Source organism: Crotalus tigris, unplaced genomic scaffold (assembly GCF_016545835.1).
Source record: "Crotalus tigris isolate CLP2741 ecotype Arizona unplaced genomic scaffold, ASM1654583v1 scf7180000017668.6805642782:7212621, whole genome shotgun sequence".
NCBI classification, from domain to species: domain Eukaryota; kingdom Metazoa; phylum Chordata; class Lepidosauria; order Squamata; family Viperidae; genus Crotalus; species Crotalus tigris.
This window is the reverse complement of record NW_024096554.1, coordinates 5,946,935-5,974,784: the sequence shown is the minus strand read 5'-3', so window position 1 is coordinate 5,974,784 and position 27,850 is coordinate 5,946,935. Positions and strand designations below refer to the sequence as shown.

The 27,850-nt window shown below is 36.8% G+C and overlaps 1 protein-coding gene across 9 annotated transcripts; it reads left to right on the top strand.

Annotated features, from left to right (window-relative positions):
• Window positions 1-1,468: 1,468 nt before the first annotated feature.
• TDRD5 (tudor domain containing 5) lies at window positions 1,469-27,850 on the top strand. Of its 9 annotated transcripts, none has more exons than XM_039337166.1 (17): window positions 1,469-1,819; window positions 4,574-4,812; window positions 5,502-5,933; window positions 6,859-7,055; window positions 8,974-9,051; window positions 10,689-10,745; window positions 11,188-11,341; window positions 13,308-13,459; window positions 15,242-15,462; window positions 16,527-16,739; window positions 17,657-17,723; window positions 19,635-19,835; window positions 20,671-20,829; window positions 22,794-23,021; window positions 26,078-26,167; window positions 26,563-26,734; window positions 27,386-27,850. In XM_039337166.1, exons 2-17 carry the CDS (start codon window positions 4,581-4,583, stop codon window positions 27,643-27,645), a joined length of 2,913 nt encoding a protein of 970 aa, XP_039193100.1. In that variant the 5' UTR covers window positions 1,469-1,819; window positions 4,574-4,580; the 3' UTR covers window positions 27,646-27,850. The 9 variants fall into 9 exon arrangements, with proteins under 9 accessions (XP_039193100.1, XP_039193102.1, XP_039193104.1 ...); XM_039337168.1 differs by having other exon boundaries at window positions 1,469-1,880; window positions 4,574-4,716; XM_039337170.1 differs by having other exon boundaries at window positions 1,469-1,880; window positions 5,502-5,702.

The window sequence follows — 27,850 nt, the reverse complement described above, 5'->3', positions numbered from 1 at the left end:
TTATTTAGCAGGAATTTGAGTTGTTTACTTTCACAACACCTGTGACCAAAAACATCCCAAAGGAACTGCTTCAAACATTCTTGGGTGCGTCTAGTGGTGTGCGGGTGAGCATTATTGTGAACCAACACCACACCAGAAGTCAGAATGCCCTGACACTTGTTAGGGATGGCTTGTCTGAGTTTTTGTAACGTTTCACAGTTGACTTCGGAACTGATGGTGAAACCACACTCCATGAACTTCACTAGTAGTACTCTTTTGGCATCTTCACATTTGATGGGATTTTCTATGGCACCGCTTCCGGTGTGGTGTTGGTTCGCGATAATGCTCGCCCGCACACCGCTAGACACACCCAAGAACTTTTGAAGCAGTTCCGTTGGGATCTTTTTTGATCACTCCCCATAGCCCAGATTTGGCACTGAGTGACTACTACTAAGGAACTTCAAACCTTGTAAGACGTTATGACAAGTGCCTCAATTTGAATAGCAATTATGTCAAAAAGTAATGTAATGTTGGAAGTTTTCTAATGAATGTAATAAAAGTTCTGTATCTGCGAGTGTGTGTCATTGATAACCAAATGGAGGTTTATTTCCAAATTGCATGCACTGAGGAAAAGCATGCACTGAAATGCACAACCAAGCAACTAAGCACTGTGTACAGCAGGCATGTCAAACTGCTGTCCCCCGGGCTGGATGCATCATACTGAAACCGTGCCCACCCCATTGCCGGGGAAAAAGTTGCATGTCACGTGACATCGTGAGTTTGACATGCCTGGTGTACAGGAACAGCTATAGTGTAAGGGCTAAACCCTCCCAAATCCAGATGGGAGATTCCACAGAAGGTCCTGAGGAATAAAAGGGCCAAGATCATGTGGGACTTCCAGATTCAGACAGACAGGTCCTGACCAGTCAAGCAGACATTGTGGTAGAAGACAAGGACCAGAAGACAACAGCAGTAATAGATAGGAATAGCAATATCAAGAAGGAGGAGTATGAAAAGGTAGAAAACTACCAGGGCCTGAAGGAAGAACTAGAGAGGATGTGGAAAGTAAAGGTCAAAGTAGTCCCAGTGGTGGTAGGATCACTCAAAGCTATGATTCCTAAGGTAAGAGAGTGGCTCCAACAGATCCCAGGACATCGAAACTCTATCCAGAAAAGTGCAGTGCTACAAACAGCTTAGACACTACGCAAATCCCTCAAACTCCCAGGCCACTGATAGAAGACTTCAGAATGAGGAAACCACATATACTATGTGGGGGAGAAGGGAATTTTGCTTAAACTTTTACACACCCACACACACGATATACAACATACACATCTGTCTGTGTGGTTGGTAGGATTCAAAGCTCTCTTTGCTGCCCCAAGTGGTTGTCCTGATTTTTTTTCAGCCCTCATCCCTCCCCCCGGAAACCCCGATCCTGAGAACTGCTCGAGATACACTTCTAACAACGTAGCCTTTTCTTTCTTTCCTTCTTTCCTTGTAAACGGTATCGCCATTCCTCTCACACCAAGCGCCGGCGGCGAAGCTTCAAAAATCCCAAGCCGCGCCCGGACAACCCGAGCGGCCACAGCGCGAGCCTTAAGAGCTGAGCCAGAGGCTCACGCGGCTCTTCTTTTCCCCCTCCCCCTCCCCCGCCAGGTGTCTGTGAGTGGTTTTTACAGAGCGGACTCTCCGGTTGAAAAAATATAAAAGGAAGAGGCTGCGAGACTGCACCCGTCAACCTTTTTTTTTCTTCTTGAGAAGGGAGACTGAGCGGACTGAGCGTGCGCAGCTGGCTTTGGTGCTGTAGTCGGCGCCTGCGGGGCGAAGGCCTTCGGAGCGGGTGAGGGTGTTGGTGTGGAGGTTGTTCAAACTCTAAAACCAAGGCGCTGCTACTGGAGCAGGTGTGGATTCTGTTGGGAAAAGAGGGTTGTAAGTGTTGGACCTTGAGAAAATCCAAGCAAACGAAATTTGTAAATGGGAGCTGGCTTGGCTGAATAGTTCCGCAGTCAAACACAGACCAGAGAAACCTCCCAAGTGTAGAACTGGCTTGGTTGCCGGAAGTCCTGGCTACAACGGTAAAATTCGACAACTACTTGAAAGCAAACGCCATTTACTTCAGTTGGACTTGCTGTCAGATAAAATGCAGAATGGCGTTAAGAGGCTTTCGGTGGGAGAGCTTTCAGTTTTGTGGATCCCACTTGCACGTTTGAAAAGCTGCCCTCTGTCTACCACCGCAGTTCCAGTTAAGAATTCCTCACCTGAGTAAAGAACAAGACTACATTCTCATGATACTCAACTATAGTCAGCTAAATATTAAATTAGTTTATTATATGAATTCATTCCACATTTAATAGATCAGTTTATTGTGCAAAGCCAAAAAATTAGTAAATGTGACATGTGAACATGGCTGCATGGAGACATGCTCTTGTATGAAGACATGCTCTTGTATTTTTGTCCAGGATTAAACAAGTGTGAAGTGGGGTGATCTGAACCTGAAAAAGTTATTTTAAAAAAAACCCCACTTCTTTCCTCTATCCTAAGCCCATTGGAAGAGGGAATAGACTAAGTTAAAAATCTTGCACAGGATTCCTTTCATAAACATACCGGTAGATATAAATATAAAAATGTTACAAATATAGCTATAGTAGTCATTGTACAGAATGAGTGTATTTAATGTAGAAAGTTTAATCAGATTTTGTTTGGATTTTTTTCCTTATATTTTGTAATTTCTATATTACTGGGATTTTTTAAATTTTATTTAAAGCTGCCCATTTCATAAACAAGTGAGTCATTAATGGTAGCTCACAAAAGTATGCATGCCCTGTTTAAGATTACTGAGTGGTCTACAGCTTTAGACTTTAATAAATTTGTTTCATTGTTTTAATAAATAAATTGCAGTTCTTGGTGCTTTCTGAACTTGGTTATGCTTATAGACATTTTCATTACCTGAAGAGGTAATGTCTGCAAGCAAACAGTCAAACTCAGAGAGCCCTAAGGACTTCACAGTTGAACCCTGAGCTATATATATTTTCTTCTATTGGTGTATATATTTTAGATTTCTTATTAGCAGGCATAATACCCAATCACTTCAGGCGGGGCTTTAAAAATGGTTGTTAATACAGTGGAGATCAAAGAGCAATGTCATCTTTTCACATGGAATTTTATTTAAGACCTCTTCCCGCTGTGGTCTGCTCATAGACTGCTGTGCTTATAAATGATGTAAATATGCTTTTTCATTCAATAATGCCTTCCCTCTGTACCATCCCCCCCAAACCAGCAAATCAGTCATGCATATAGCAGAGCATACTATGGTAGTAGAATAGTAGAGTAATAGAGTTCTAGAACCTTCATATTAATTGTTAAAGATATTTATAATGTATAGACTCAAGGGGAATTTTCAACATGAGTATATTTTCAGAAGGAGAAAACTAAAATTTCTGAACTATGATTGGGTTGCATTTGTGCTGAAAAAATAAAAGGAAATTATTTCTTTGAAGTAAATTTGGATTTTTTTTAATGGGACTTTTTCTTTGGAATTGAGGTGAGCTTCAAAAAGATATTACTATCTTCTGGGGTTCCTCCAAGCTGTAATGGTAGCTTGTACTAAGACAGTGGTGGCGAACCTATGGCACGTGTGCCAGAGGCAGCACGCAGAGCCCTCTCTGTGGGCATGCACTCCATTGCCCCAGCAGAGTTCGCCAGAGTAGCGAGCTCATGGCATTTGGAAGCAACAGGGCAGAAAATGAGCGAGCAAGCACGTTGCCCCCCCCCCAGGGATGCCCTGGAAATGGTGAGGGACTGGCCTGTGCCACCCTGGCCCTGGCCCCACTCACCCAGTCTGCCGTGACCACTGCAGCCACGCCCACCCAGTGGGCCATGCCCCCACACTCCCCCTGAGGGCACCACAATACTGATGCAGCTCTGGCACTTTGTGATAAATAAGTGGGCACTCGGTCTCTAAAAGGTTCGCCATCACTGTACTAAGAGCTACTGCTTATTGGTACAGATAGTCCTTGGTTAACAATGGTAATTGGGACCAGAATTTCCATCGCTAAGCAATATGGTTGTAAAGCATGATAATATGTGACCATCACTTAGTGATGGCAAGCCTGACACTCCTTATTGTCATTGTTAAGGAAAATGGATTATTAGGTGAGTTCAAGGCAGCTTGCAAGCAGACCAGCAACAGGGCTGTTGCCAGATGTGGGATGGTGTGTAGCTGGGTGTGACTTACTGTGATGACCTGTGACTTTCCCTGCTGACTTCTCTGTTGACTTTGTGGAAAGTCAGCAGAGAAGATTACAAGTGGCCATTGAGTGAGGGATGCTGCAATTATCATGGTTGCCAAGCACATAGATCACGATCATGTAAATGCAGGGGTGCTGGGCAGACTATAACTCAAGGACCAGTTCTAAATACCATTCATTTAGCCCCATCTGTAAATATGAACAGTCACTGAATGAATGCTTATTAAATTAAGACTGTCTGTATTTGTATTCTTCTATTACTTCTTCACCATAGGCAAAGTTCTCTGACATTTTTGGTTCTTCTATCATAGGAAATACTATTTTCTTTGTCTTTTTCATTGTGTCAGTGTAAACATGACAGATCAAGAACAGCGTATGAACTCACTGAAGAAAGAAGTGAGGTCACTGTTGACACCTAGCAAGGAAGGTCTTACCCTTTGCCAATTAGAACAAGAATACAAGTCTATGATAGGAAAACTGCTTCCATTGCGTATGTTGGGTTACCATTCTGTTATGGAATTAGTGAAGGATATGCCTGATACTGTTAACATATGTCCAAAAGGAGATGGCACTATAGTTCTCAAAGGTGGGTTTGATTTTAATTTGGTAAGAGCAGGGCATGGGGAAGTGATGTTTGAAAAAATATACGGGAGGTATAAGTATTGAGACAAGAGATTTAATTTGGCCAAGGAATTGGCTGTTATAACTTTGTGATGCATAAAACATTCATGCTTACAAGTAAAGTTTTAGTTAATTAGAAAAGTTTTCACAAGGATAGATGAATTTTATTTTATCTGTTTTCTTTGGTCTTCCCAATTCTATCGACAAACTTGCAATATAATGATTTGTTTGCAGTCCCTTATATATTTTTAAATTTGTACAGTGTTTTAGAGTTGTGATATCTTGCAAATCTGGGTCATTATACTTAGCAAATAGTAGCAGGGTTATTGCCAAACTATGTTATGCATCTAATAGATTGGAAATAGTTTATATTTTCCTTTATACTTTTTTAAATCATGATTTTATCTTCAGCTAATAAGGGCTTTCAGAGCAGCACAGAATTTGAAACTTAAATTGTAAAATCCCAAAAAGGTGGGAGAGAAAATTGCAAATGAAACAAAGTAGAAAGCTGTGGGAGTGTTTGTTTTAAAAAGTTCAATAATGCTAGACTGGGAGGTTATGGCCTGTAACAATTAGAAAAATACCTTTGCCTGCAGAAAGCAAACTCTGGGAACTAGCACTATGATAATACACATTATTTCTTCTGTCTTTTAGCTATTGCTGATGAATCTACCAAAAGGATTGCAAGCTTGGTTGCCAGACAAAAGAGCAGAAATAAGCCACAACCTTCCAAACATAAGCTGAATTTCCCTTTGCCTTCCACTTCTTGCTCTCAAGTGACTTTGCGCCCCCAACATTCTCTGAGCTTGCCTCGGCATGGAGGAGGTCCTCCTACTCTGCCTCCTGTTATAAAAAGTGAGCTGAAGGAAGTGCTGAGATTTTCCCCAGTTTTGCTCTCAGATTTTGACAAAGCCTTTGCCCAACGCTTTGGACGCACATTTGAATTCATACGTTACGGATTCTTCTCAATGTTTGAGGTGTTGAATGCAGCTTCAGATATTATCCAAATTGTGCAAACAAGAGCAGGCTCTTTGATGACATTAAAAGAACATCCTCTTACAAAGCAACCAGAAATGTTGTCAGAGTGTAAGACAGTATTTATTTATATTCAACTGAAATTTGAATGTTTATATTCAACTGGAATATATTTATCACACTTTGATTACGAAGATTTTGAGAATTGCTGGAAACTATATACCAGTGTTGGCGAACCTATGGCATGGGTGCCAGAGGCGGCACTCAGAACCCTCTCTGTGGGCACACATGCCGTCGCCCCAGTCCTAAGCCTGCAGCTGGGTTTTATAAAACCTTTTCGCTTTAGGCCTCTGCTGCCGTGTGCAAAAAAAAAAAAAAGGTTTAATCAATCTGTCAATTTCAACTTCTCGTGGGGAAAAAAAAGATCTCGCAAAATTGATTGATTGATTGATTGAACTTTTTAATCCCACCCAGTCTGCTGTTACCACTGCAGCCACGCCCACCCAATGGGCCACACCCACCTGGCACCTGATGATGCATAAGTGGGTTTTGGGTTACAGTTTGGGCACTCGGTCTCTAAAAGGTTCGCCATCACTGCTATATACTGTAGTGATTGAGGTTGTGGTGGTGTTTTTCCTTCTGAGAGCATTTACTTTCTTTGAAATGATAAATACAAGCACTCTTGCCTGTACCTAGAGGAGAAATAGTAATAGTAGAATTGCTCAGTGCTTCTTTAGGTTGAAGCTTACAGCAGCTGGCTGGATTCCCAGTAAGAAAATTAACTTAATGAGGATTAGACAAAGAAAGGTATATTTATTACAATAGTCTTTGTTGGAAGGTTGGTTGGTTAGATTTATGCATATCTTTATAGGTTACATACTATATGTTGATGCAGACATACATGTTCATTCTCCCAACTGCTCTTTTGGTGAAAGATTGAAATTTTGCTGCTTAGAACTTAAATATTGGCTGGCTTGAAATAGAAAATGGAGTTGTGTGTAATTACTGCTGAAATTTTTATGCTGGCTTTCTTAAGGCAAAATGGCAGTCCAGTCATATGAAACAGAGCAAACTTTGCCTGCTGCTGTATCAGAACCTGTGGCAGAGATGCCTTCTCCAGTCTTGCCTATGGATGTTCTGCAGTCAACCGCAGACAAGAAATCTGATGATTTGCAAACACAGATGAAACTAGTTGAAAGTCCAAAAGTGAGAGCTGAGGAGAGGATGGGACAAGTAAGAAGTAAAAGTATTATACCCTAGAGATGACTGAAATGAAGGATACATTTAGATCACAGAAATTCTCTGGCATGGAATGCCTTTTAATTTTATACAGCAAATCAACAGAAACTCACTGTGAACTCAATTTTAAATATTACACTTAGCCAAAACCATATTCTACGCATACCCACATATAACTTTTCAACGCAGCTATCCAAATGACGTCCCATTCTTGATTTATAATGTCCATTTTTCATAAGTCCAGCAGATTCATGCAATCAGTGTAAGAAATATTTATCTGTTCATTCATTCCTGTCTATCAGTATCTCTTATGTTTTATTTGAATTGGCTGTTTAAAAATTGTGAAAACATTGCTTTAGCTGAGCAATGGATTCAGTGAAGAACTCCATCCTCTAAACTCCAATCCCTATCATTAAGGGAAAAAATATTTTAAATGGTCTTATTTCCAGATATTTGGGATCTTGCTGTATGTACTACTGGCTTAAGTCCTGCCAGTATGTTATCTTTGAAGATATACAGCCATTGACAAAAACAGTTAACAAAATTGGTATCAGTAGCGGAAAAACTGTGGTGCTGTTTTTGATGCTGAATTACACCTTTATCCATGGGGTTCTGGAAGTTGTAGTTAAGTACACTTAATCTGTGAAGATTAAATGATTAATATAAGGTAAAGTGATAATCCTTATGGACATTGGATTACCTATCTTTAAACATCCTTGCACAGTATAAGGAGTTTAAATCCTATATTCCTAAGCAATCAACAAAAGTTCTGGGGTTTCACGCAATATTCAGAGAATAAGTCTGTTTTCTAATTATTCCTGGGTTAAAAGGTAGGAGCAGTTACTAGTTTAGCTTTTAACATTTATTTCTGCTTTATTACATTGTATGATAAATTTATTCTGGCCACTTTACAAAAAGAAATAGAGAAATATATATCCAACTATTTAATATAAAGTTTTAAAATAATTCTTGAGAAAGAGAATATTAAAATAAATGGATGGAAAAATAAAATTGCCTTATATATATCAATCACAGTTGAGTAAGCTCTTCTCTTCAAATCTCAGCCTAATCTATACATACATCTAACTAATCTACATTTGTTTAATAGAAATAATATAAGCTTCTCAATATTCTTACCTCACATAAAAAAATGAAAAGAGTTTAAAAAAAACTACTAAAATGCTTGAAAAGAAAGTTCCTTTCTCTGCTTATCACTGTAATGCAAAAGTTGGAGTTTCCCATCCCTTCTCAATCAGCAAATGCTATTAATTACTAATTATCTGGTGTACTGATTTACATAACTATTTAAATTTCTTTCTGTTAGCTTTGTATTAGTTATATATGGAAAATACCGTACCCAAATTTAATACATTTCTGAATCTTTATTTTACAACAGGTATTAATAGGTCTCTTAGCCAAATCTCTTAATTAAAAATTTCCTTTCAGGGGCCTTTTGAATATAAGATTCTTTGCAATATATGAAATTTTTAGGGATCAAGAAACACTATACTCCATTAACTTTAAAAAGAAAACATCTTGTTATTTAGTGATTGATGTTTAGCACTGAACAAGACTTCCTTGTGTCTTGGTTGCTGCTGTCATTTAGGGAAGATGTTTGTTACTTTTCTGTTCTGCTTTTGACCTCTTGGAATCCTCTGGCTAGCCACAGTGCTAAATGCAGTACTATGATGGGAAGGTTTTTAATCCAATTCTGGCATTTTCTTTGGTTTTAGATTAGTGCATAAGTTTTAAACACTTGTTTTATTGTAAATGGTCAATGCAAATTTTACATTAGGTTTTCATAAAATACTTGAGATGTAGAATTTTGCAAAAAAAAAAAAGGGGGGGGGTTATATGTACTTGTACTTCCTTTCACTCTGGATAATTCACTTTTCCCCCCTCAAATCTCAAGAAAGAAATTAAGATTGCCCTTGCCCAAAAAGGACCTGGAGGAATAATCAGCTCAGAATTTAAAGAAAAAATTAAAATTGTAAGTACTCTATTCTGTTTAGCTGTAGTTTTGTATTTTGAGGATAGCAACCCAGAGAACATACGTAGGATCCATTCAGTGATAAAGGGAAATGCTTCAAACTTAGTGAAAAAAAATTAACATTTTGGCCCACCAGCTTTTGCATAAACTTTTGTGGACATACCAAAACTAAAAACTACCTAGGCGGGGAAAGAAATCCACACATATTTTTCTGCCTTTGCTTTTACCTATCGTTGAAAGGATATTGAATTTTTAGACACAATAGTATTGGTTAGGATACAAATAATATTTATTTACAAATCTTATAATGTGAATTTCCTCAAATCTTTGTTTAACAAAACCCAACATTTTTTTAGTTTTTTTTTATTTTTTAAATCTTTTATAAAATTTTTATATTTTTCTTTTGTTATATATAATTCTCTGGTTATTTTTTTTAACAAAATTGAAATTTTCTTAACATCAGTAAATAGCCCTTTTAACATATAACTTTAACAGATACCTTTTTGGATATATATTTCATAAATGGTTTTATTTTGTTTGTTTTTTTTAAGCAAGTTTTGGTGCAGCTTCACCATCTTCTAGAATATCTCTTAACATTTGCTGTTTGGATCTCACGTGTCTTTTCCATAGAAATCTGATGAGTTCTGCATATAGTCCTGGGAATTTCTACAGGAGCATTTTGAACACAAGAATGCCCTACCCAATTTTTAAGACTGGTTAAAGTGCACCAGGATCCACAATGTTATTTCTATTACCAGGAAGCTGAGATTTCCCTCTCCTTCCTTTATTCTTAAAGCAAACTATAATTTGGTTTGCATTTACCCTCCACATCAAGTTAGAATTCAAAGAATACCCAGATTAGTGCAAAACCACCTGGGTTTCTTTTCTTGTTTGTACTTCAAAGTAATAAAAATGATGCTAGCAGAATCAGAGTAGACAAATGTCATATTGCTATGGTCAAAGTATGGAAGTTTTGTTTAGGAATAAAGAGTACTGGTATTGAAACATTTTGTAAATATTTAGACACATATAAATATAATCAATATTTTATACTCAACAATGTGAAATCACAGCTGCCAGTTCCTTAACTGGTATTGGCCTTCATATGCATCAAGTTTTTCCCAAGAACCTAGGATGTTGCAATATATCAGGGTAGTATATGTGTGGCTCTAAGCAGTGTGGCCTTTTGTAACTGACAGACAGAAATTTTGTCAATGTGTAAATTTTCTAAGATTTTTTGGTATGGCACCCAGTGTGCCAATAACCACTGGGACTACCATGGCCGATTTATGCCACAATCCATTCCACTATTGTTATGATTTGTTGCACAGTCAGCCAGATATTTAGACTGGATTTGGCATTTTTATCCATCTATTGAGTCTTTCCCAAGCAGCTGGGTTAGAGAAATGTTGCTTGATGGGTTTAAAAGTATCATCACAGGCTGTAAGCTGTTCCAAGTAAATCATCATCATTATTTATATCCTATTTTTATTTGTACAACTCAAAGCAGCATACATAATGCTCCCATCCTCTACTTTTCCCACAATAGCAAACTTGCTTAGATACAATGTTTTTTTTTACTCTTTGGGCCAAAATTGTAAATATGCTTAACAATCACTCTATGATTTATTTTTAAGATTGTATCCCAGTACCCAAATGGCCTCCATGCTTCCAAGTTACCTGGAGAATTTGAGGTAGTGGTTGTTTGTTTATTCAGATTTACTTGTGTTTACTGCCTTTTGCACCTGCAAGCCTTCTCTTTTTCTCATTCTATATGGCATTCTATAGGACAGTGTATACTCTGGACTAAAGTAGCGCAATATTTAACTACTGCATGGATTTTTAGTATAAAAAATAGTCAATACATGACATTGCCTGACTGTCTATGCAGATAATGCCAGGTGCAGAGACATTGAGGGTCATAATTCTTGGTTTCGTATACTTCTTTCTCTAAGTTGTGAATTTTTATTTGGAAATGATATAGCAGTAGTAATAGCAAAATAGGTTTGTTATTCAGATGTCACTTTAGATCCTGGCAAATTTATTACGTAAGTTAACTAATTTCTTATTTAATCATTCTTGCAAATTTAGCCATGGATTTCTCTTTTGATTTCTAAGATTTTTTTCTTTATCTAGGAATATTTTCATGAAAAATTGGCTGTAAGAAAACTGGGTTTCTTAAATTTGATGGAACTTATTGGTGCCCTTAATGATGTTCTCCGTATTGAGTGCAGAGAAGGAGAAAACGATTGGCTCATCTTTGACATTGATTCACAAAGCCTACCAGATGGTGAGTGGAAGTCCTAGGGGCACAGATCTTCCAGAAAATTGGGTTAGTGACTGTTCTGTTCTTGTGTTCTTGGCACACAATATGTTGTGCATGTGTTTGCAATGGGAAATTGCAACATGCAACATGACCTCTCCATTATTATACAAGTAGTAAAGTATATTTTTTTATTTGGAAAATTTATATTGCCACCTACTCACTCATGGTGACTCAGGGTGGCTTACAAGAAATTAAAAACACAATATAAAAGAAATAAAAATAATAAAAAATAAAAATAATAAGACAATCCCCCTACCCCATATCCCTGTGACAACACAAACTCATGCCAGCCATTTAATGGGCTCTGTCCCACTTTGGGTTACCCAGGTCTGCTGGCAGAACCACATCTTCAGGACCTTCTGAAAGAGTGTCAGAGAGAGGGGTCAGTCTAATTTCCAGAGTGATGATGCTTCAGGGGGAGGGAGCCACCACAGAGAAGGCCCTTCTTCTGGGTCCCGCCAGATGTATCTCTTTAGGGTACGGGACCTGCAACATTCCTTGCCTCCCTGCTCTAGTGGGTCAGTTAGATGTGACTGGTAAGATACTGTCCCTCAGATAACCTGATCCCAAGCGATGAAGGGCTTTAAACGTGACGGGGGGTCTTGTGATATTTATTATGGAGGCTTTGTGATCTTTATTTAATATTCAAGGAGAGTCTTGGAGGGAGTGTGACCAAATGGATTGAATGTGATAAAGATATGGCTTCTTTTAAATAATCTAACTAAACAACCTCAGTAATTCACTGTTAATTTGACAGAAAAGCAGGGATGAGGTCTTCTAGATATTGGGGAATATAACTGAAAGTATCCTTCATTGGCCAAAATGCTGAGAATATGAGAAGATAATGTTTGAATGGGATATCAAATCGCCATTCATTTTATTTGAAATTTCTGTCCACTTAATTTTTTTCAGTCGGTTGGCACCCATCCCTGTATATCTTGATTGGGAGATTCAAGAGAGCATGGTGCAATGACACTAGATATGTCAAACTTCCCCCAGAACAGTACACAATAGTTATAAAAAACTACACTGTTTTAATTATACAACATAGAGAATTGAAGTTTTTGTTTTAGCCTAAAATGCTTGCTCTGTTTGGGATAATCAACATTATTTGATGTTCTGGAAAGGACATTTTATATAAGATGCAAATTTGAATAAAAAAAAATTAAACTCTATTCTCCCTGCAGAAGATAAAGCATGGTAGATTCCAGGGAGCCTAATAAATGCTATGTGATGACACTTGATACAAGGCTTATTTGTACACTTACATGTTTTTGCGTTAGTTGCCTAGTCTACTTCAAGATACTGAATAGAGGTAAAACTTGAATCAATGCTAGCTATAGCTTGTATTTCTGTCTTTCACTAAAATCAGACAAGTTAGGTATAATAAAGGTTGGTTATGAAACTCGACTTTTAAAGCTGTAATAGCTCAATGCAAATAATGTTATACTTTTATGCTTTACAGTTTTCATAGTTCAGGTTTGTTCATTGTTGTTATGAGCCACATAGAGTTGTACAAATAATTAAAAAACTAAATAACATTCCCCCAGGTATGACTTAACATGGAAGAGGTAATATTATTTGGGAGTTTGAACCACTGTGCTTACCTAGCAGCTTTTTGGGAGGTGGGTAAAAGTCAGAAGGCTACAAAGAGTGCTCTGCGCTTCTGAAAATTTTTCTCTGTTTTGCATTTCCAAAGGCAAAGAGCAGTCAGGTGGGCATGAGTTTCACCAGAAAACCACTGCAGGAATTTGGAGTATATCTCCCACTGAATTGTTTGCTCTAAAATTAAAATAGCCAGATTAACCAGTGTTTTTTAAATGTACGATTTATAACGTACAGAATCACAGCATTCCTAAGAACAAAATTTTTCTTATTTTTGAATGAAAATTTCTGGGTATTCTGATATAAATCTATATTGTTCCTACAGATGAACAAACAAATGTTAAGATTTCTCAGTCTAGTTTATTAGCACACCAGGAGGCTTCTGAAGAGCACAAACTGCCCACTTGGGATTCCCCTTCTGAGGATTCTAAGAAACTGGAGACTAAGTTCAATGTAGTAACAAAGATGGTAACGCCGGTATGATGATATAATAATATGTATTTATGTAGTAAAAGAGCATTTAACTTTAAATAAGTGTAATAAAACCAAAGTTGCACAGAGTAATAACAGAAATAAAATTCAAGAGCTGGAAAGGCTAAGAAAATAGCATTTTTTGCCTGACTTCAAAGTGACAATGACTGGGGGAGGGGGGTGTTACCAGATAAATTTCTGGGAAGGTATTTACTTTGTGAGCACCCCCACTTAAAATATCAGTTGCTGTACCCAGTGCCACTCAGTGGGGCCTCTAAAGAAAAACTCAAGGTCTAGTATTCACTTGTACAGAGAGGTACTCTTTCAGTACTCTGTACTAGAGATGAAGCCCCAGAACGAGGAAAACAAGTATGTTAAATTGGTTCCAAAATGGAATGGGAGCTATTGCATATTCATATTTTTCAATTCTATTTAGTAATCTCAACCATATTTTTAATAATATGACATTACTAATGCACTTCCAAAGGCCATGTGTAGTCCAAATGAGAATCTATTAAGACATGATTAGCTGAACCCAGGCTGTAATCTGTCCTGAGATGTTTGTGTGTGTATGTCATAGATTAGGTGTTTTTAGCTGGGAAAAATACTGGTATAGCTTACAGAGGCTACTTGTTTTCTAAGGGACAAAAATGGACCATGAATATTACCAGAGTGTGAATCTGATCCTTCAGGGAGAACACATTTTATCTATAACAGATAGAGCTTTAATAAAGTAGACAACCAACTGTTACAAGGTCCTTAACCTTATCCATGTTGAATAGCCTTTTTGATCTCATAAAATCCATTACTAATTTAGTTTACTCAGTAATTAAATTAGATAAAAAGGAATAGAATTGGTTGTTAGACTTATTATAATTTAACTCCAAATCAATTCAATACTTCCAAGATCCCAAAATGTATCTCTTGGAAAAAATTGAACAGCAATGTCCCACTTGTCCCAGCATCCCTTCTTGAATTTACAATTGAAATGGTGGAATCAGTGAAAAATTCTAAAAGCCCAACTTCTCTGATGGATTCTCCAAAGTATACCAATGTATTCCAGAGAAGAGAGGACAAATCAATGAGACTGAGTTCCCACATTATTTTCCTGGCAAAAATTACTGTATTTCAGGAAATGGCCAAAATTGAGCCTAAACCTTGAATGAAAAGCGGGAAAAAAAGTTTCATTTAAGAGTACTTGAAATTGACTAGCACCCATGGGTAAGCAATAATTAATTCTATTGTTTCCTTGAAAAAAATGTTAGGGTAATGTTGGTGTGAAGAGTTCTTAGATATTAAGATTCTCATACCTTTCAAGATATGTATTCTTCCACTGATTTAATGCAGATTTTTAAATTTGTTCATGCTATTTTGTGCAGTCCTTTCTGTTTATTAAATGATATATAAAATGAAGGTGGAAGATACTGTATGATGTGGGTGATGGAGAGACTGTAGGGATACCTTTTTGCAAATGATATACAAGTTACAAAATAAGGCAGGCAACACACTATTGCACTGGAGACAAATTCCTTGTGTGTCTAATCATACTTGGCCAAATAAGGTATTCAGTTCAAATGTCTGTGCATATGTGTATTATAGTATAATGGAAAGTGGTCAGAGACAAAATTCAAATATAAAGAGCTGAAACATCACAAAGATCACAAAGCTCAAACATCACAATGAAAATCTTGAAAGAATAGCTTTTCTGTTTCTTTGCATTGGTTTCTTTCAGCCATGATCATCCTGCATTTTATGTGAAAGTGATTCTTTCTTTCCTTGAATTTGCAGCACCTAGGCATAGAGAAAGATAACATTATACAGGAAATAATGGAAGAAGAAGTACCACCAGATGCTGTTCAAGATGAAACCCTTTACAGTCTCCCTAAACTTGACAACAATGCTTTTGTTGGATTATTTGTGGAGGACATTGTGTCTCCTTCACAATTCCATATCCGGATCTACAGTGGAGAAACTTCTGATGAGCTAGAAAATATCATGATTGAGATGAGGTGAAGATATATTTGGCCAGTTTTTGAGAGTTCTAGAGACATCTGCTTTTGCACAAACTTTACTAAAATTAAAGAGAGAGTGAGAATTCACTTTGTTGTTGTTTTTTGTGTATGGATGCCTGTAATCCATAACTCTCAACCACTTGCAGTGCAACTGCTCTCAAGATAGTTTATCCATGCACATTTCAAAGTGTGTACTTTCAACATTTCATTTTATAATTCTCATATTTGTTTGAAAAATTGTGGGGAAGAACTTAAACATTGTCATAATCTTTCATTAATTAGGTTTCCACAACTTGCTTGTAACCATTGCCATAAAAAAATAGCAAAGAAGATTAGATTGAAAACATTTTTGGAGGCTTGAAGAAAAACTTGCTAAAATAGCACTAGATAATTTAGCCTGCTATTATTATATCATGATATGAGATATGGGGAGGTTCCTTAAGATGGCCAGTTGGGAGTTCAAAGATTGACACACCAACTGCTTCCTAGTGCTATTTCTCAGGGTTTGTTCTGGGACTAGGAAAAAAAATGTGCTCCTCCACTATGTGGGAACAGCAGAGTCATTCCTTAAAGCCACCAGAGAAGATGAATGAGCAGTATAAGGTACATGTATTCTTCAGGAAAGAGGAAGGCGTTCCTACCAGTGGGAATTTCAGCTTTTCTCAAGACAGGAGAGAGATAGCTCATGAAAATGAAGGATGTCTTTGTTCTGGTGTTTCTAAGCTGAACTTTTCCCAAATGACCTGTTTGATTTTTTAAAAAAAATTAACATTGTTTAAAAACATAGGATTTTTAAAACTGGGTATTTTTTGCCAGTCCAATTTCTGTTAACATGAGGTCCCATTGAATTCAATCCAGAGCAGTTCAGTACTGATCCATGTTTATAATGTTGTGGGAGGAAAGTTGTATTAGTATATGGTAGCCAAAAAAAGAGGAGTCTGATAGCACCTTTTCAGGCTGCAGAGCTTATAATAACATTTGTTAAACTGAAAAGGTACTACCAGACTCCCCCAGATATATAGGAAGCTACAGTGGTGATACATTTGAATCTTCTCTTTCAGACGATGCTATTCTAGTAAATATGTAACTAATCGTTATGTCATGCCTGAAGCCTTCATCCGTCCCGGCCAGCTTTGTTGTGTAAAGAATTCTAAAGACAAATGGTGGTACCGAGTTATCATTCATCGACTTCTTAATGACCAAGAAGTTGAAGTGTTTTACCCAGACTTTGGAAATATAACAGTAGCTCAAAAATCTTCACTGAGGTTTCTCAAGTAAGTAAACTATCTTTAAAGATGTATATTAAGTCTTTCATTACCCCATTATCACATGCTATAGTTTAGACTTAATATTGATCGAGATTTGGACACTAATCTGGCGGTCATTACCCAGACTGACAAATTAAGATCCTTACCATTGCCTTCTCCGTTTTGTGCCAAGATCAGATATACAACAACTTTTACACTGATCACACTTTCTGATCGCTCTGACCCTATAATCCCTTAATTTAGAGTAAAGTTGGGGCAACTGAATGGAGCTGAGCATTTACTGGCCAGATGCCCTTCCTGACACCTACATGGAGTTTGCAGCAGATATTTTCTTTTTGCGTCCTGAAAGAAACATCTGCTGCTACCTAGGATTGGACTATCAACCTTCCGACCTTGGCTTGTTTTGGCTTTGCATGCTCTGAAAACAAGCAAATTATGTGTGGTTCATTTCAGAGTAGTGAACATCAGGCGGAAACGTGGTGGTGATTTATTCATTAATTGCATCTTTTACTTAGTGTGATATGTGAATGGAAAGGAATTATTTCTTTGTGGTTTTCTGAATTACTGTTTGTTTTTCTACTTTTACCTAGCATCTAACCAGTTCACAGAGGTGCAAGGTAATATAAACGTTTTTAAAAAAGGAAGAAAACAAAAAATTGGCTTTGCAAGTTTTGATTGTTTTGCCAACCTGTTAAACTGTGCTCTGACCCTTTCAGCAGAGTATACTATAATGTGATGTGCATATGTAGTCAGTGGTCGAATCACACACTGAACCAAGCTATAGTGAAGTTTTTTGGTTTTCGCTTAGTACAGTGTATGCATGAAGGCATAATGGTGTGCAAAATATGGCTTATTGCTTAAAGTGATATATGAATCAAAAGCATATAAATCTGAATTAGCCTATTATGTCATTCTTCCAACAGACATTGCTATGCAAAACTTCCTGCCCAAGTTATCCCTTGCTGTTTAGCCTGGCTGAAGCCAAAAGAGGTATGTAATTTCCTATTCATTTGGTTCTTATCTGGGAAATTGGTTGGAGATAACTAAAGAGATAATCACAATTTTTTGAGAAGCTCAAAATGGAAATAGTTAAAGCACAAGTGATATAAAACTAATAGTGAAGTTAGTCAGATCATATATTAGAATGCATGATTGTCAAAAGCTGTAAGATTTATGTTGTTTTCTCCATTATATCTAGCACAGATTGTCCCAGTGATTTGGAATTTATTAATTTAATATTTTATCTAATATTGTGTGTGTGTGTGTGTGTGTGTGTGTGCATACATATATGCAGTGTGATGGCTCAGCAGTCAGCCCAGGTTTGAGATCTGGATGCCACGTGATGGGGTGAGCTCCATCCTCATTCCAGCTCCTGCCAACCTAGCAGTTGGAAAGCATGCAAATGCGAGTAGATGAATAGGTACCACTGTGGTGGGAAAGTAACAGCACTCTGTGATGTCATGCTGGTCACTTGATCACAGAAATGTCTTGGGTCGTGCTGGCTTAATGTAAAATCTGCACAGACTCCTTCCTTTTATATATTTGTATAGTGGTGATTGCATGACCTCTGTAGGTGCCATACACTAAATAAAAATAATCTTTTATAAGGAATGCTATGTTGTAGTCCTTGAAATTTGCTGTAACAAACTTAATATTAGATTGAGAACATACCTGTATCCTTCAAATAGTTTGAATGCCTCTTGGAATATGTTATGTACCAAAGTATTTAAGATACCATCTTATCTTTTTCTGGGGATCTTTTTCAGTTGTTTAGGTGAATTTAGGCAGTAGCAAATACATCCTTGCATCTTGAAGCATGTTCATCTATTCCTGAAAAGGCCTCCCCTGAAATCAGAGGTCTGTGCTTTATTTAATGAAAAGGAAGATGACCCTGAACTTAAGAATCCCTCTCAAGAAGGGAAGAAAATGATATGCATAGATTAAAAAGTCCTATGTAAAGTTCTACTTTGCCCACTGTATCAGCTCACACTTGCCAAATTAAATTAACCTGGGAGATTTCTACCTTGTTCTGTCAGTGAATGACATATATTTATATGTGTATGTATAACAGAAGTCACATTCCAAAATGGGTAGGGCCAGGATAATACTTTTAAGTAAATGAAAATAAAAAGTAATTGATCCCACATCTGTCTATATCAGCTAGTCGTCTCACATACATATACACATTTTTTCTCCTGCCCACTTCTAGCACAAAAATAGAAAATGACTAAAACTAGATGGAGTTGGGCTAGCTGCCTTGATTTAAGGGTAAGAACTGGGTTGATATTAAGTGAAGGGAGGAGTGAAGGAAGAAACAACAGAGCAGAGAATACTGAATAAGATTCTGGAATAATTTCATGTAGTTGTTTATTGTTTTAAATATTTTGCTTACTTTGTATTTTAGTATCTGGATTTTTTTAGATTTAAATAATTTAAAAAACTGCTGAAACAGGCTCAAAGAAAAAATAAGTTGCAACATTAAGAAAGAATAAGAGTTTTGCCTTACTTACAGAGCAATGTTAGCGTTGGAATTTAAACATTGGAACTGTCGAATAAGTCAGGGAATGAATAAATCAGTGAAAATGTAAAAGCAGGGGAAGAGAAGTTTAAGATTATTTATTAACTAGGGAAGAAGTTAAATTTGAAACTCATATTTTTAAGACAGACTGGCAAAAAAAAATAATCAAGAAAAACAAAGCAAATATGTTTATTAGATTTATATTTTCCTTTTCTCCAGGGGTTGAAGGCAACATACATAGCACAACATTATTTCCTCCAAATTTTCCCAAAGCCTTCCATGACTCTGAGAATACTTGAACTTGTGCTTTTCTGATTCTAAATCTAAACTTTGCATTTATTTTATATTCTGCTTTATCCTCTCTGTTTTTTTTCTGCATAAAGGGTGATTGGTCTATCAGTGCTATAAAGGAATTCCGAAGGCTGTGTGAGCTGAAATTGCTGGTGGGACTGGTAGATGAATATATAAATGATGTTCTTTACCTCTTCCTTTGTGATACCAGTTCCGAAGAAGACGTCTACTTGCACAATGTTTTGAAATTAGAGGGCCATGCTCTCATTTGTAGGGAGAACATTCCTTCCAAGGTAAAAGGAAGACAAGTTATGATGGGGTGGGGCTACAATGCTGAATTATGGCAAGTAATTCTCAAACTGGCTTGAGCTTGACTGAAAAGAAAAAAAATGAATCAGGAAGATCATAAGGGAACTGACATTGTTTCAAACAAATCCATATTGGAAATGGGAGTTTATTTCTTACAATTTTTAAAGCAATATAATGATACAAAAAAAGCTGAACATAGATCTCTCTACTTAAAAAAAAGTTTTGAAAAGTAACCTGGGTATAAAAAAATAGGTTTCATAAAATTACCTTTAAAACAACTCAATTTTCTAATCAAACTACAAATCAAAAATCAGTAATAGGCAAGCCAGCCTATCGATGGGTTGGCGTCATATCTAGTTAACAAATTAGTGTTCTGGTCGTAACTCTACCTTCAGGTACAGGTAGCATTATATAAATAGCACCGAAGTCATCAAACTGAGCTGTAAGAGAACAGCAAATGAAAACAAGTTTCATCCTATTGACCTTGTGTGCTAAACCAGATAAAAATCACAACCGGATAAGCTAATTCTACTTTATTGTAAAGCCACTTTGACAGAACCATGAAAGTCGGAAAATGCAGTCCTCCTCTCCCCCATTTCTTTTACAGCGGAAGAAACAGCAGAGTCTCTCTTCTGAGCCCCTTGCCCCAGCTACTATACTTATGGGCTATACTGTTTCTTATGTGACCATTCCCTTGCAGCCTCTCTTTGCCCAATGTCCCAGGGTCTTTCCCACGTAGCATTAACCATCCAGGGTTGCAGCTTGTTTCCACGGCCAGATTGGAAGTTATTAAGTATTTCTTTATTTTTACTTTAACAGGGCTTCAGAGAGTTAAATCCTTTTACGCTATATATGAAACCAAACCCAAACCAGCTGGCTGATTTCACAGAAGCAGACACTTCATTGCTTCAGCAGGACTTTCTTGTAAACTTCCCAGCAACAAATTCAGAGACTTGCAATAATGTAATAGTTTCACAGGTGGGAAAATCTAAGTGTCTGATTATTGCTCTTCGTGTATTTTACTCTGTTCCTGTAAAAATCACAGAAAACTGGGGAAGGGTTAGTTTTTCTTCTAAAATAGCATCTAGTAACTATGGTTGTATGGTTGGGTGAATCCCAAAGATATTGTGTTGAGGCAGATTGGTGCTCTAAAGTCAGAAACAAACAACTTTTCTTGATGCCCTGCATTGTGTACTACAGCGCTTGACAATCTCTTAGCATTGATCCGACTTCCTTCATGAGCTGTCCTTATATTTTTAAATTAAAATGCATGTTTGCATGATGCAAATTAGAGCACCAGCCTCCAACATTACCTCTGTTCCCAATAGTTATTCTGGACCCAGCTTCAGACCAAAAGGTATTAGAAAATGAAAATAATGGGTTGCCACAATCCAATGTTTTGTTTAGATATACATTCACTTGCCTAGAGAAAAAACAAGTAGCATGGTAGGTAATGAAGGAGTATCCTTCTAGTTTACTTTCTTGTAAATGAGTGTTTTGTGGCTGCCCAAACCAACTATAGCACTCATTTGCAGATGGGAAAGCCCACCCCACAGCAGGGGACTTCACTGTCCTTCAGATAATATTCCAATGCCCCTTTTTCTTCTTCAACTGTCTGGTGTACTAACAATATTCTACACCCACAGAATTTCCTTGGTAAGTAGATTTTATCAACGTCACTGCTTGGATGAAGTGTCATTATTTTACTGGTCTCCCTATCCAGAGCTTTCAGTATTATTATTATTATTATTATTATTATTATTATTATTATTATTATTATTATTATTATTATTATTATTATGGATCATCGCACAGTCAGCCAGATGTTCAGACTGGATTTGGCATTTTGTCTACCTATCGAGTCCTTACCCAGGACCTGGGATAGACAGATGTGGATGTTTGATGGTATTACAGATATCGTCACAGGATGGAAGCAGTTCCTATATTATTATTATTATTATTATTAATATTACTACTGAGGGAATGAGATAATCTTACATAAATATTTCTTCATAATGTTTAAAATATTTCTTTGTCAATCAAATGTTAATGCGTCTACTGAGACATTTTCAGTGTTTTTCCTTTTAAAACAATGAATGTGAGATTACATAATCAGATATGTCAGTGGGATTAGGAAATGAAGCATACATAAAAAAGACTTTAAGATGGTTTCAATTACAGTATTTAGCATTTTCTATTTATACACTGAAAAGATAGTAAATAGAAAGGTCCATGAATAAAATATTGCAAAGTCTCTGATAAAAGTTAAACATGAATATGTGGGAGTATTTATTCAGCAAATTCCACCCATATTCATTTTGAAATGTTGAAAATGTTTTAGTGTCTTAAATCATTGGACACTTACTAAACTATATTATAAAGTTGATGCAGGTAGTCCTCACCTACTGACCGTAATTGGGATCAGCAACTCAGTCCTGTGACCGTGCCGATTTATGACCTTAGTTCCAGCTGTGGCCATTAAGTGAATTACCCATGGTTGTTAAACATGCTGTCACATGACCATGATTGGTAACTTCCTGTTGGCTTCCCCATTAACTTTGCTTGTTGGAAGCCGGCTGTGCAAATCACAAATGATGATCGTGTGATTGTGGAATGTTGTGATTAGCGTAAATATGTATTAGTTACCAAGCACTTAAATGTCAGTCATGTGACTATGGAGGTGCTGTGATTGTTGCAACTTTAAAGATCGCTCATAATCTCCTTTTTCAGTGCCTTTGTAACTTTGAGTGATTGCTGAACAAGCAGTCGTTAAGTAAGGACTCCCTGTACAGTGTAGGAGTTGAACAAAATGGCTACAAGTGATTGGATTACTTTTAATAAATGGAATTTTGTGCGGGATTTCCTAATGAACAAATTCTCTAAAATTCTGTACTTGAAATTAAATATATAATTAAAATGACAGTATTGTAAACATTTTCTAGCATACAGCAAGCCAATCCTTAGATCCTGAAATACCATACTTGGAGCCAGTGTATTTATGCCAAGAAATTTGGGATGAGAACTGGTTGCCTTCAATATATCATGAAGAAAAGAAAAATAAGGATACTTCTGATAATTTAAATTCTGATATTATGGTAGTTTCTGACCAGACTTCAGGTGATGAAGGCAACAAAAATGAGATCCAACGCAACCAAGGTTTGATTCAAAAGGTAGATTTTGTTTTTGGTTTTTAGTGTTACTAATCCAAAGGTTGAAATGAGATGCAGTGCTCTCACTCCCAAAGATTCAGAGTTTGTAGTATATAGATTTTTTTTTAAAAAAACAACAACCCCATAATCTATCAGTATCCATAAACTTTAAATTGATTGAAACTAAAAAGGATAAAATACAAAATTACTAAAACAAGGAAACAGGATGGCAATAAAAACAGATTGGAAAATCATTACAAGCCAGCAAGCATACCATATGAGCAGAATACCAAAATAATTTGGAAAACTTAAGGCTATGGTTTAAATGCCTGCTTAAAAATGCTTTCAGTTTGTACTTAGGAACAGTACATGTATTCACCAACTTACAACCATAATTGAGCCCAGGATTACTGTCATAAATTGTGCTAGTCGCTAAGCCAGTCATCATGACCAACCCAATTTTATAACATTTTTTGTAGTGGTCATTAAACTCAGTGGTCATAAAACAAACACTGTGTCTGTTAAGCAAACCCATTGTCTACAAAGTAAATGCAGGTTTCTGGCAAAAATTAATTGTGAATTGGGTCACATGACTCTGGGAAGCTGTAAATGGTAGGCCCTTTGTTGAGTGCCCAAAATGTGATCACATGACTTGCCCAGCTGTCAGAACTTTGAATTTGGTTCATTAGTATCTTTTGGGGGCGACGGATGTCTGCCATAACTTCAGTCACTAAGCAATCAATTGTAAGTAAAGATCTAGTTGTATTTCATAACATGAATGCTGCTGTTAAAAAAACTTAATATCCTAAAAGCTCTATTCAAATAACAGATGCTAAGGTCTCACAGAGCAGTATGCAAGCTTGGAAAGAAGCAGATATTTAGCTACATTGTCCAAACTTTAATTCCAGATTGGATAGGACACAGACATGAATGTTTTATGCTGCTGGAATCTGCTGATATGGTAGTGGGCTATCAAAATCCCCCCCCCTTTTTAAGGACCCTTCAGCAGTTAGCAGTGCCTATCTGATTGTGTCTGGGGTTAGAAAGGTCAGGCCTGGAGAGTACTTAGACTGGGTTTAAATTAGGCTAGATTGGGATGCCAGAATCATCTAAGAAGAAAGCAAAGGCAAACTATTTCTACTGTTGTGTTGTCAAGAGGACTGCACAGATATATCCATGAAGTCCCCAGAAATTAATCTGAACTTGAAGGACCATTGCTTAACTTCAAAGATAGCCTCATGTTGAATCTCATGAAATAATCAAGATTTGGACGCTATGGAGAAATTGATCTGACTTCTTCAGGCAGGAGTACTGCTGAGAACATAGTCAAAAGTAGTAAAAAGGAATCTTAATCATTGATGACCTCTGATCCAAACAGCAACTGTGTTCAAAGGAGTATCATAGCCTACCGGTTGGATTTGTTTAATGGGATGAAATCTTGTTCAAATCCCAGATATTTTGGTATTCTGCTCATCCCTAAATTGAAATAAATGTAAATTTCCAGAAACTTAACCCTCCTCTAATACCATTTTCCTATTTGGAAAAAAAATGAAATTCAAAAGAATGAAATCCCTTTTTTAAAACTCTACTAAATTCACTTTGCCAGTTGGGAAACCTAAAATGCATGATGGTATAACTTGCTTTTCTCACAAGAGCATCACGTTTGGTCTATTAATAGATTTAAGAGTGTTTGAGGAGTGACTTGTGACAAAAGCAGACTGACAAGCATTTATATAGTTAAAAGTTTTAATTACTCTTATCTTCAGTAAGGAATACAGAACTTTACAGATATGTTCTTCTTACAAACAAGTTATGATCCGAAAAGGTTGTTTGTAAGTCCATTTTGTTCACAAGCATTAAAAAGATACACAGTACATGTCTGCGAAGATTTTCAGTCATCCAGGTCATATTTGTCTCAAAGGTGCTTTTTCAAAAGGAAAATGGGCTGTTTTTTCCTTGAGGAGGAAGAAGACATTTTGCTTCTCATTCAAAAAACGTCATCCATTCTGACAGGATGTGGGGGTGGGGGTGGTTGGAAAATCATATTTCTTTTCAGTCATCTGGTCTTCCTCACTCAAGGAAAAAACAGTCCAGGTGTGTGTATGTGTATGTGGAAATATACCATATTTTTCCATCTATAAGACGCACCCTTGTATAAAATGCTCTAGCATGCGAGTTTCTCCGCGCCGATCAGTTGTTCGGCAGAGCGCCGAACAGCTGAGCCAGCAAATCCAGAAGTTCGGCCGGCCGACGATCTTGCCCCATCCCCCCTCCTGTTAGTGGCAAGCCCACGGGCTTGACACCTGCACCAGGCGACATGGCAGCCCACACAGGCATGCCCTGGGCTGCGGAGGTTACCATTATTTTTCCTTGTATAAGACGCACCTGATTTTTGAACAGGGTATTTGCAGGAAAAAATAGTGTCTTATACACAGAAAAATACAATATATATTGTTTTAGCAACAAGAATAAAATAAAAAACAGAAAAACATACATCCAACACTAACAACAAAAAAAGAAATAAAACAAATGTGTAAAAAGAGAAAAAAATGACCCAAATATCAAATAAATTTAACATTAAACATATAGAATCCGCCCCAGCTGGATGCTGAAAGGAAAAAAAGAACTGATCATTTTTCTTCCCCTTTACATAATGGATCTGCAAATAGTTATAAGCTTCCCCACCCTGATTTAACAAAAATACTATATTAAAGTTTACTACTAAAAAGTTTGTGAATAATGTCTGTATCTCTTTTGCACTGCGTTTGTAAAGTTCACAGCTTCCAGAAGAGTTCTCTCAACACCAAAACATTTCAATTGATTTCTATTTTCTTGACTAAAGAATGCAAATAACTGTTCTGTTTAACTCTATTTAACTAAGTAGATTGCTACCCTCACTGCTGCTACCATAGTGCTTTGAGTCCCAGGCAATTCAATATGTAAATTGGTTTCCTCTGTTCTCTCTCCACCATTCTGGTCCTTTTGTCATAGTTTTAAAGGTTGGATCTCCCTCCAAGACTTAAGGGGTGGAGGAAGTTCATTTTCTCCTTGTAATAAATGAAATTCCTTTTTGGCAGAACAGGGATGCATCCAGTGCCATTGAGACAGCCGATCATCCAAATCTGGAAGCCCCAAATGAAATTCTGAGCTCGACAGCAGAAATAAAGGTAATTTGATTTGTACTGTTTCTATTTAGGAGAAAAGTTTTTATTAGACTGGACAGTTGTATGTTCTGTAGCAATTCCAAAAGAAGAAAATATATATAACTCAGGGTTGAACTTTGGAGTCCTTGGTACTTTCTGAGCTTGTTTGTTTACAGACATTTCATTATCCAACTAGGTAACTATACTCCACAGTCTATAACGATTGTTATAAGATATGCAAAATATAGGTGTATTGTTAGACTTTTCAGATCTTCGCCATATTTGCCATTCCAAAGTTATGTGACCGTCACCTATGCCATATGAAGCCTATGCTTCAGATGTTTTTTTTAATTGTAACAATGTCAATCAAATGGATATCCTGTGTTTTAAAGCAGGTTTCTTTTTTCACTTGACTGCAGATAGAATCCTCTGTCGGAGATATACCTGATTCTTCGTCACAAACGTTAGAAGAGTTTTATGTTTCCATCATTCATTCCAAGAAATCAGAAAAGCTGAGTCAAAATGAATCAGATGTAAACAAATTGTCTGCTTGCCATTCCCAACTTCTTCCATCAACATCTGTGTTGCATGGTATATATATGCATTGGTCTTCTATTGATGCTAACTTTGCTGCTACTATAGTATTAGTAAATTTGTTGCCAAAATGTCATAGCCTTTTAAAATGGATTTGTAGCTAAGCTGATATTACAAAATCAGATCCAGTAAAGATTACAAAATCATCAACTTTTGAACCATAGAAGGTCTCTGTTGAAGCCTAAATTCTGAGATACCAGAATTGATGGTTAACCAGAATAGTATGGGACATACTGATTCTGAAAGAGTTAACATTTAAGGAAAAATATAGGGGAGCTATGGGTGAAAAATAGAGAAATATTGACTATTGATTTACACAGAAATTCTATTGCTCTTCATGTTTCAGATAAGAAATCATCATGCAGTCTAGATGGGTTTCCTTTAGGGACATGAGAACAGCTTCCTCTTCTCAGTTAGCACTTCCTGTTCATGATGAAAATTGGGTTTTGTTGATTTTATATGATTTCATATTTGTTTAATCAAAAGTAAAATTAGGATGATTTAAGGAGAAGATGTGGGAAAGCAGAACCTATGCCTACATTGTAGAAATGTGAACTAGTTAAAGTAGGATTGGTCAGGACAAAAGAGTTGGATCCAGGCACTATAACAAATAACTTCTGACCACTTTTTCTTCTCTTTACTATGTAGAAAGAACTGCTTCAGAAAACACGATTAATGATGCTCCTGGAACTCAAACAGTTTCGGTATATAATGCTAATCATTACTTTGAACCTTGTGCCATTGGTCACAATGCCTTAGTCTTTACTGCTGAGCTTCAGAGCTCTCCAAAATTCTGTGTTCCATGCAGTCCAGCTGTTGCCTTGGGAGCATCTGCACGATTAGCTGCCTCTGGTGGATATTTCTCCCTTAACTTTAGGAAGATGAAGATATCACAAAAGTCAGCATGAAAGGTTTTCAAGAGACTTTAATGTTCATCTAGTTAACTGGACAGTAGCTAAAAAAAAATCTTATAATTTGAGCCTATAGGATATTATAATTTAAAGCCCAAGTGAAATTTAGGCAACATGCCATGACTTTTTCCCATATATTGCTTTTCCTGTTGTATACTACTGTTAACATTTCTACTTTTGAATATAATGGTTTTGCAAATAA

Coding starts and splice junctions, on each gene's coding strand:
- TDRD5 (XM_039337166.1), top strand. CDS start 4,581: ATGACAGATCAAGAACAGCGTATGAACTCACTGAAGAAAGAAGTGAGG. Junction 13,460..15,241: donor TAACAAAGATGGTAACGCCG/GTATGATGATAT, acceptor TTGAATTTGCAG/CACCTAGGCATAGAGAAAGA. Junction 20,830..22,793: donor ATAATGTAATAGTTTCACAG/GTGGGAAAATCT, acceptor AACATTTTCTAG/CATACAGCAAGCCAATCCTT.